The sequence below is a fragment of the Ceratosolen solmsi genome, unplaced genomic scaffold (genome assembly GCF_000503995.2).
Source record: "Ceratosolen solmsi marchali unplaced genomic scaffold, CerSol_1.0 scaffold6, whole genome shotgun sequence".
Taxonomy (NCBI): domain Eukaryota; kingdom Metazoa; phylum Arthropoda; class Insecta; order Hymenoptera; family Agaonidae; genus Ceratosolen; species Ceratosolen solmsi.
In genome coordinates, this window is record NW_011948414.1 from 671,160 (window position 1) to 681,606 (window position 10,447).

Genomic DNA, 10,447 nt, shown 5'->3' on the forward strand with positions numbered 1-10,447 from the left:
ATAAGATAAAGATAATTTGTAAAAAAAAAAAAAAAAAAAAAAAAAAAAAAAAAAAAAAAAAAAAAAAAATTGAAAAAAAAAAAAAAAAAAAAAAAAAAAAAAAAAAAAAAAAGATAAAGATGTTATTACGATATAAATAACGTTGACAAAAAATTTTCCATTAGAGATAATAATTCTTTTTACATGAAATTATATCAGCATTAATGTATGATTCAGGTGATATAATTTATGTATTGTTGTATATTCACACGAATCTACAGCTGCACATATTGTCTAGTAATTGCATAAAAAAAAACTTAATCTCTATTATATTTATTACGGATTTATAACGTAATTGCACTACTATAACATATGTATTGAGGAAATAAACTGATGAAAATTAAATTTGTGCTTTGATATTTAGGATTAAAATATTTTGCTTGAATGTTTACAAAGATTTTTGAAAAACATATATTGCGATTATGGCTATTATAATCTTATGCCTTTTAACATTATTAGACTAAAAACTATACCAAAATATTTTTCATCGAATGAAATTATGTAACAGAAGATAGATTTAATATTTATTCATTACAAGATATGCTTAAATATTTCAAATAATTTAATAATTGCAAATATCAATCAGTAATTGATTAATAAGAATAATTAATTAGCAATGAATATTGTAATTCATCAAATTACGAAATATTTATCGCTCGGTACAGGATCGCGAACTTATCCTTTGAATTTTATAAATAAGTACGCGTGATTATAGACTTTTCATAAATCTCATGAGACTTTTACCGAACATTTTAAAACTTAAAGCATTCGATTTAAAAAGTTAAAATAAATAAAATCTTCGTTTAATGACATCTGAATATTTTGTTTCATTCTGTTCGTTTATGTAAGACTTAAAAATGGTTACTCCGATATTACATTCTTCATTATATTTAAATAAATACATTTTCAAATTCGAAATGACATTTTCGATATTTGGCTGACTTCCAACTAGTTGAACACGAAACAGTTTTTCATTTAAATAATGACGTGTTCGGTTATTTTGAATAAGTAGTTTTACAATTATCAATTACAGAGCGTCTTTATGTTATGCTACACAAGTCGTATTAATATGCAATATGAAAACATTTTCTGTCACTGTTTGCAAAGTCATAAGTATCATGAATAGTATTTACGATTAGAATTGAACTTCTTACCATACAGCGTATTCATAAATCATTCAAAATGGAATTTCTTTTATTTAAAGTGAAAGTACATTCGACGAATGCTCGGAATTTTTTAAGTAGATTCTTAAGTGTGCATGAATAAAAAAAGTTATTAGCGAAGGAGTTAAAAATATTCACACATTTATTTTGCATACATTAAAATTCCATTTTACTTTAAAAGCAAATTCAATAGAGTAAATTATAAGTAAATTAAATAGTACGTTCTAAATGAAATTAAAACTCGTATATCTCTCATTCGGCCTTTGCTGAATACTCACATAAGCACGATTAATAAATATCGTACTTAGCAATATTACATGATTTTGTCAAACTCTTGGAAATGAAATTTTGTAAATAATATCGATATAAATAACAATAATTTGGTATAAACAGAAAAAAAAAAAAAAAAAAAAAATTCGTTATAAATATAAATAAAATATTAATAAATTCTTATAAAGTATTCTGGAGATAATTGTATCCCGAAGTACGAGTAATTTATAGTGTAAAATAATAGAAAATTATTTTGAAGGAAAATTTGAAATTCAATTTAGCAGCACATTGATGCAAAAAGAAATATATGCATATATTTAAAGTATAACCAAGTTTCTTTGTTTCTGCAACACTTTGAATCAACAGATTAGTAACAACTTCCGCATCGTAAATTTTGACATAAATGGATTTATGTGGCGTTAATAATTTTTTTCTTTTCGTAAAATTGAAGATTGTATTGAAGATTATTATCTAAATTTTTTTTTTTTTAATTAAATTAAATTGATCTAATCGTTAAAAGAAAATGTGTATAATATAAATTTTGAATAAATATTTCAATAAATGATTTATTAGATGTTTGTTGTCTCATAGTGGATATTATCAATTTGAAATCTTTCTTGTTACGTAAAATTTGTAATTACTGAATAATTATCAAAAATTTCATTTAAACGATCGTTCGATAAATTTCAAAATTCTATTTGAACGTATTTCTTATAAAATAAATAATACTCTTGCTTCCGAATAGGTTTTGGATTCTCAATAGAAAAGTCATAGAATTTTTGTAATTATGTAGAAATATAAAAGCAACGAACAAAAGAAATCGAATAAAAATATTATCTAATCTATCATATCAATGATATTACCGTTCTTTGACTAAGATATTTGAAGGTCTATAAAATTAAATAAATAATCTTAAGCCAAATAATAAGAAATTTTATTTCGAAACTTATAATGATAAATTATATAATATATATATAAAGTATGATATTTTTCATAAAATATTAAGATGACTTTTTCTTTATAAAAATCACTTCGTTTTATTCAACTGAATAATTGCTACATTATCGTTGTACTAATAATTTTTTTTTTTTTTTTATTACATTAGTAATTAATTTGCTAACTAAGTTTTTGTATTGTATTTAATAATTAGTATATTGGTAACTTCGTTTCGAAAGATATAAAAATATTTCACCAAATAGAATTTTAAAAGCATTACCACGCGTACTCATATAGCTTATACATTTGAGAATTTTTTTTTTTTTTTTTTTTAATATATAATTGGTCAATTTTTCATAAATAAATATTCTATTCATGTTATAATACTATTATCATTTAAGCATTAAAAGAATATTTTTTATATCGTTTAGTTGTCGATCGATTTAAACGATATTAATGTATCTATATAATGTATCCATATATTGTATTTTTATGTTTGAATCGATTTTAGAATGTTTTTCGACATATTTTCATTATGCAGTGGAAAGGATCGACGAAGGCCTTCGTCAACATTTGATAACTATTTATCAGCATACACATTGAATGAATATTTTGGCATACGTAATTGTTCTTATAAAATGTAATAAATAATTTTTCTTTTTCTTTTTTTGTTTCGAATCGGAGAAATATTTCAAAGATATAAAATTATTTTGTATAAAGAAAGAGAAAATATTTTTATGTTGATGTAGGTAGTAGGATCTATGTATTGTTGTATAAATACGGCTATATTAAAGTTAATTAGGTATGAAATATTCAAATATAGTATTTTCATATTCAATCAACTTTCGGGTCTAAAAAATGAAAATTATGTTATATATTTAATATAATTATTATATGTATAGACACGGGAAAATAAACATAATGATTTGTCTGACATTTATTTTTATTTATTTAATTATTTATTTTTTTTTTTTTTTTTTTTCAATCCATAGAGCAGTTTCGTTTTGTACTTACCGATCACTTAATTATTCAGATTAGAATTTAAAAGTAGGTACTCGTGATGGCACAATCGCGCCCTCTCGACATGGCCATAGACAAATTTCTAAGAAACGATTTTCCAAATCGTTAACAATAAATATAATTAAACACATGCTCTCGCCAATGGTATAACTTTTACAAAATTGCAAAGTCTTATCAATATTGGTGAACTGTAAGCTGGTAGGCACTAGAGAAAAATTATAACTTAATTTTCTAAAATTTCTGTAAAAATCTTCAACCTAAAAACTTATCTTACTGAAATAAAATGAGAATCTAAAATAAAAAGCTGCAAAATAATTTGTTTATTAGTTAATGCTTAAAAGCAAATGAATATTGCAAGGCCTATAATTAGGCAATCGTGTTTGTTGAAATGACTTTTAAGAAACATATTTTTAGAAAAAGATATTTTTCATATTACGATAAAACATTAAAATATTTTGCATATTTACCCAATCATGTGGTAAGCTGTACTTCAAATAAAGCATTTAAATACCATATATTTAATTGTATATTTTTTAATTAAATTTCTCTCATTTTTAGCATTTTCATCTTCAATAATTATTCATGACGTGATGTGTCATATGTTCCTTTTTCTTTTTTTTTTTATAAATCTCAATGCGGTGTTTAGCTAATTTACTTAATTTACTTATGACCTGAGCATTTGTTTGGTAACCTTAATTGCAAAAAACCTAAATAGCTTGGAAAGTAATAAACTCAAGAAAAGTCGATTGACAAGGTTCACACGAGTAAAGGTAGCAGCCAGCGATTTATCCATCTATGAATTTTCTTCTTTATCTTTGTTTATTGATAATTTACACGTCAGATGTAAACAACATAAATCTGCCTTGGACGTAAAAATTATAAGAAGTTATCGAGAATTGTAAATAAACATGTAACTGTACTTTAGGCTTTCTTTTATATTAATTTTACAGTTTTAGCATGTTTAAGGATAGTTTTAAGTATTATAAAGCTCGAAAACCGCCGCCTAATTTGGAACATGTGATAGATCCAATGAAGCCTTCGAATAAAAATGTAAGTCACTTTATTTTAATATACAATGACGGGATTATTTATTAATATTATGCTTTGCAGGTTAGGAAAATGAATGTTGATTTCCAGTCTGAAACTGGTTTAGGAGTAAAATTTGGACTAAAGTCTATGAAAGAGTGGAATATTTACGAATTTATCAATATACCAGGTAAAGTGTATAAATTTGTAAATTATACATGATGAATTACATACGTTAAGAATGAATTGATATTTTAGGATTAATTTTATTGCAAAATCCATTTACTGCCAAAGGACAGCAAGAATGGATTATAAAATGTCTAAAAGAATATACCGAGAAGCCAAATATTACAAATATCGATGCTCATGGTTTGTTGAGTAATAACGAAACTTGGTGGGATACTTGTTTTGGGTAAAAATACAATTTTATATAATTTTCACACGTTCTTTTTTTTTTATGAGAAAAGTTATTAAAATTGAATATTTGAATAAAGAACAATGCCAAGAAAAGATTTGTTATCAAGATTACGATGGACAACATTAGGGTATCATCATAATTGGGATACGAAACATTATTCAGAAAATTTGAAATCCAAAATGCCAAACGATTTGAAAGATCTAATAGAATACCTTGCACGTATCTTAGGATTTCAAGAATTCAAAGCCGAAGCAGCCATAATTAATTATTACAAAATGAACTCAACTTTAGCTGGTCATACTGATCATTCCGAAGCTTACCTCGAGGCTCCTCTATTCTCGATTAGCTTTGGTCAAGCAGCTATTTTTCTTATCGGAGGACTTAAACAAGAGAACTCGGCTCATGCATTATTTTTACGTAGTGGCGATGTTCTTGTGATGTCGGGTAACTCTAGATTAAAATATCATGGAGTGCCAAAAATATTAATCGATGAATCTAAGCCATGGAGTTCGATGCCCAATTCTTCAATAAATAATGAAGATTGGCAAAAAGTAAATGCTTACATTTCGGATTCGAGAATAAATGTAAATGTGAGACAGGTGTTAAAACCTGGGCAGTTAAATTTATAACCTAAATTTTATCACATAAACGATGGTTATTCTGTTGAAAAAATTTGAATTCTATATTTTGTTAATAAATAGTGTACCTAACTCGTATAGACAAGAATTTTATTATGTTAATTAACTTTTAACATAATTGGCATGTGTTTTTTTAAATTTAAATGCTAACTAGTCGTTTTTAAAATTCCGCGCTGGTCCGGTTCATTTCCATTAATTTCATTCTGATAGAATAATATTCCGGTCCATCACAAGTCAGCTGATCAATTTTATTCCTGTCTCCTTGTACTAAAAACATGTCAGGAAAGGATAAACTTCCAATTTTTCCCTCTCGGGGGTAAGTATTTACGAATATCGTCTTCAAAAATATAAGTTAAAATTTTTACATCATTATCATATGATTGTTCATAAAATTTTTATGCATCAACACAATTTTGTCTCGTTTTTTATACACGAAAAAAGTGGGTGTAACCCTACTTTAAAAAATAGTACTATTTCATACAAAATTTAACATTGTCTCGTGACTATGATAATGAAATAATAAACATCATAAGTGTCATTGAGCATTTTCGAAACAACTGATCATTTTATTTCATTAGAAAATAGATTTTTGATAACTCGTAATAGTAATTCACTTACAGAATATTAATATTGATTTTCATTTGATAAACAATTTTACTGAATAATTTAATATTCCAGAGCTCAAATGTTGATGAAATCTCGATTAGCAGGTGCACAAAAAGGTCATGGTTTGCTAAAGAAGAAAGCTGATGCTTTACAAATGCGTTTTAGAATGATTTTAGGAAAAATTATTGCGGTATGCTAACAACTTTAATTTAATTACTATTTTTAAAAAATTTTCTTGTATCTAATTCAGCCTATCCAACTTCTTATTAATAATTTAAAGTTTCCAATTACTATATACTTAATAATTTAAGTGATTATTTTTTAATTGTAAAGTAATCTATTAAAGTAAATAGTCTGTAATTTTATTAATCATTAATTATAGTAAAATTAATAATAAATTAGTTAATGTTTAGACAAAAACACTGATGGGTGAAGTGATGAAGGAAGCGGCTTTTTCATTAGCTGAAGCAAAATTTGCCACTGGTGACTTTAACCAGGTTGTCCTACAAAATGTTACAAAGGCACAAATTAAAATCCGCTCAAAAAAAGACAATGTAGCGGGAGTAAATCTTCCAGTATTTGAATCGTATCAAGATGGAACAGATACATATGAATTAGCTGGTTTAGCCAGAGGTGGTCAACAATTGACAAAATTAAAAAAAAATTACCAAAAGGCAGTGACATTACTGGTTGAGCTAGCTTCCCTGCAAACTAGTTTTGTCACTCTCGATGAAGTGATTAAAATCACAAATCGTCGTGTAAATGCTATCGAGCACGTTATCATTCCAAGAATAGAAAGGACACTAGCTTATATTATCTCAGAGTTGGATGAACTTGAGAGGGAAGAGTTTTATCGTTTAAAGAAAATTCAGGATAAGAAAAAGCAAGCGAAAGCTAAGGTACTTATCTTTATATAAACATAAATATATATATATATATATATATATATATATATATAATTTATAGAAAAGAAGATATTCTTATCTCTTAAGTGAAAATAATTATGTTAAAAGTATAAATCAATCGTTATTAATCAATAATCGATAAATCAAATAATATTAATAAATCATTAAAGAATGTTATTAAGATTGAAAGGAAAATATTGAAAGGAACGTTCGATAATAATATAATATATAATAAGATTATAATGTATAATCTGTAATGTATAAAAATACAATTTTACAGGTCGAAGCACTTAGACGCGAAATGATTGCTGCTGGAAGAGAAGATATAAGAGGAGATGTTGCTAATATGCTTGACGAGGGAGATGATGATATATTGTTCTAAGTACTAGAAACAATAGTTTTGTTTAAAGTGAAAAATGAATTATATATTAGAGGTAATTAAAATGAGTTTATGGAAAAGATTATGCAAAGTTCCTAGCTAACTTCTACCTCTAACTCATTAATTATCTTAAATCCTTTTCTTAGATAAGCATTATATTTTGTTTTTAGATTTACACAAATGGTATTATTTTTAAAAATTGTTATAAATATTTAAAATTAAACACTTATGGAGTTTGTATTTATTATTATAAAGAAATGTTAAAACATTTTTATTTTTATTCCTCATATAAATATAAGATACCAATGTATAATGTAATATAAACGCTCTAAGAATATTCTGTATTTGAAATCGCTAAAATATATGAATTATTGAATGTAAAATGTTTAATGATAAAAGAAAATTTATAGTTGATATGAGCTGTATTATTATTTTTTATAATTTATTTAACTCGTACATAAAAAACAAATTAAAAAAAAATTTATGCAAGTATAAAAATTATATTAAGATTTTATATTATTTATTGAGCATGCAGCTCGCACATTGCATAATAAAAAATTGAATTTCGACAAAGCTATGGAATAATATTCGTATTTGATATTTTAAAAAATTTTCTGCCCAACAAGGCTAACTTATAATTTAACAGTTAATGAAAATTTACGAACAAATTTATATAAAGAAAAACAATTCATGTCAAAGTAAAAGTTACCTTCAAATAATTTAACTAGTTTGAAGTTTGTTTTATGTGGGTATTTAAATGTTTCTAATTATAAAAGAAAATCTAACGTTAATATTATTATACAAAATAATATCGATATTTACTAAGATTGTTATTTTCAATGTACAGTATTAATTTAAATACCTTCAATTTAATTAATATATTTGTAAGTTAAATTTATTAAATAAATATTTATTTACATAAAAAAGATCAATAACTGTTTAAAAAATTTTGCTCGTCTAGAGAAAAGATTTTTAGGTTTTTTTAAACTAAGTAAAATTAGTTAAAACAAAATCAAAACTGAAGTAAAATTAATTGATAAAAATTCAAAAATTAGTATATTAACGTAATAAATGTGAAACTTAAGTATAAACGCAAGATAATGTTATGTAAAAAAAAAATATATATATATATATTTACCTTGTAAATGCATGCAAAATCTATTTTATATTTTTAATGTCTTCGTTGAATGCTTTAAGGCAAATTATTTTCTAATAAATTCTTCTAATATTATCTATTGCAAAACAATAAATGTAAAATCATACGCATATATACACATACATTTTAAAGAAATTTATAAACAATTGTTTATGAACAATTTTGTTTACAATTTCCATTCTTCTATTTTCTAATTTTATATATAATAACTGACGTGGTGATTATGGTAAAAATTAATTTATTTAGCCAGATACACCTGTTTTATAAAAATATATAATTAAATTTTGTGGAAATGAATTTTGTTACTCTATGTGTAAAAATAATATTTGAAATACGATATTTTATCAAAATTTTATTTGAATTTGTATATTATATAATGAGTCTACAGGAAGGGTAATACAGCATTTAAAATTAAAACAAATACAATTGACTCAATTATTATTATTTAATCGTTATTAATGTAAATTTTATAAACTTCAAATATGAAAATTTTTTAAAAATAACAGTAAGATAAAAGTTTTTGTTAAAATGGTTTTAATTTCTACGTAAGTTCGTTGAGTTATTTTAATTATTTTTACTCAATCTAAATGGAAGTTGATAACATTAATATTTTAATAACGCTATGAAATACCAAATTGAATTTTTTTTTTTTTTTTTTTCATACAGTTAATTAGTTTAACGTACTATTGAATTTTTACTTCTAATGCCATTAAACGCTATAATGGAAATTTAATAAAATTAACTGATTTATCGCGTATTTTTTTATTTATTATTTTATGTTCGTATTCGATTTTTTAAATAAATAACTTTAAAATAATTTCTTTTTTCTATATGAAACATTCAGATTTAAACGATTATAAATTTTTGCCTATTTCTAAAGCTATATTTAATCTTATATGATAAATAGACTCTTTGTAATGTAAAATTAAGACATTGTATTTTCATCGAAATATTTATATTGTTAGAAAATAAGGATATTGTGAATCAATAATATTTATCAAATAATTAATTTTGCAAATTTTGCCTTGGCAAAATATAAACTTAAATAGAAATTACAATTAACATTATGTCGTATATGAAAAATTAACTAGAAGAGTATATAACGTAAGATTTAAGCATTATGCGTTCAGAATATATGTTAAAATTAATATCTTTGCAGCATCTTTGTTTTATGTTTCGTAGTTTCTTATTCAATTACATTCATTGTTATATAAATTTGTCGTATGCACATTGTAACTATTATTGTAAGTCAGATTATAGTATTAAAAATAACTGTATAATAAAGTTTTATTCGAAATTAAACGATAACTTAATGTACGTCATTATTTAAGAAATAAATAAACTTATCGATATCATTGCAGAATCAAAGAATTTATAATTGTGTGAAAATTTTGAACAATAGTGGTTGACGATTTGCAACAGATCTTATTGAAACAATTGTCCTGAGGATCCTTTCACTTTACATTCCTAATTTATAAAGATTTATTTGATATATGCGACAGCTACGAACAAGTTTCATACCCATAAAATATATGAAAAAAAAAAAAAAAAAAAAAAAAAAAAATTGATCATTATAAAGACATTGTATTTAGGATCTTCAGTTTTTCATGTTCTTGATCGAATAGTAATAAGCACCTTATTGCCATGAAAAATATTCCTAATAGAAATTTATTTTATAATATTTTATATTTACAATATAATTACAGAATAAAATATCTTACAGATAAAACGAATCTTATTTGTATATAAATAATTCTTAAGCATAGGCTTAAATTTTTATATCACCATGAAAGCTTCATAAAATGGAAAATTGTGCCCTTCGATAAATATAATTAATTGAATAAATATATGTATTATATTTACAATTATTTATCGGCGGGAAATTTAAAAA

General features: G+C 23.9%; 2 protein-coding genes across 2 annotated transcripts; both read left to right on the plus strand.

Moving 5' to 3' along the window:
- The first annotated feature begins 4,379 nt into the window (after positions 1–4,379).
- Positions 4,380–5,533, plus strand: AlkB (alpha-ketoglutarate-dependent dioxygenase AlkB). The gene is made up of 4 exons (XM_011507338.1): positions 4,380–4,478; positions 4,539–4,644; positions 4,713–4,866; positions 4,949–5,533. The coding sequence occupies exons 1-4, from the start codon at positions 4,386–4,388 to the stop codon at positions 5,499–5,501; spliced, it is 906 nt and encodes a 301-aa protein (XP_011505640.1). The 5' UTR covers positions 4,380–4,385; the 3' UTR covers positions 5,502–5,533.
- Positions 5,534–5,682: 149 nt separating this feature from the next.
- Vha36-1 (V-type proton ATPase subunit Vha36-1) lies at positions 5,683–7,580 on the plus strand. Its single transcript, XM_011506557.1, has 4 exons — positions 5,683–5,826; positions 6,189–6,306; positions 6,530–7,015; positions 7,302–7,580. Exons 1-4 carry the CDS (start codon positions 5,786–5,788, stop codon positions 7,401–7,403), a joined length of 747 nt encoding a protein of 248 aa, XP_011504859.1. The 5' UTR covers positions 5,683–5,785; the 3' UTR covers positions 7,404–7,580.
- Positions 7,581–10,447: the final 2,867 nt, after the last annotated feature.

Bases quoted from the DNA above. Each gene is read 5' to 3' on its own strand.
- AlkB (XM_011507338.1), top strand. From the start codon at position 4,386: ATGTTTAAGGATAGTTTTAAGTATTATAAAGCTCGAAAACCGCCGCCT. The intron at 4,479-4,538 runs GTAAGTCACTTT...TATGCTTTGCAG, and splicing joins TGAAGCCTTCGAATAAAAAT to GTTAGGAAAATGAATGTTGA. The intron at 4,867-4,948 runs GTAAAAATACAA...ATTTGAATAAAG, and splicing joins TGGTGGGATACTTGTTTTGG to AACAATGCCAAGAAAAGATT.
- Vha36-1 (XM_011506557.1), top strand. From the start codon at position 5,786: ATGTCAGGAAAGGATAAACTTCCAATTTTTCCCTCTCGGGG. The intron at 6,307-6,529 runs GTATGCTAACAA...GTTAATGTTTAG, and splicing joins TTTTAGGAAAAATTATTGCG to ACAAAAACACTGATGGGTGA. The intron at 7,016-7,301 runs GTACTTATCTTT...ACAATTTTACAG, and splicing joins AAAAGCAAGCGAAAGCTAAG to GTCGAAGCACTTAGACGCGA.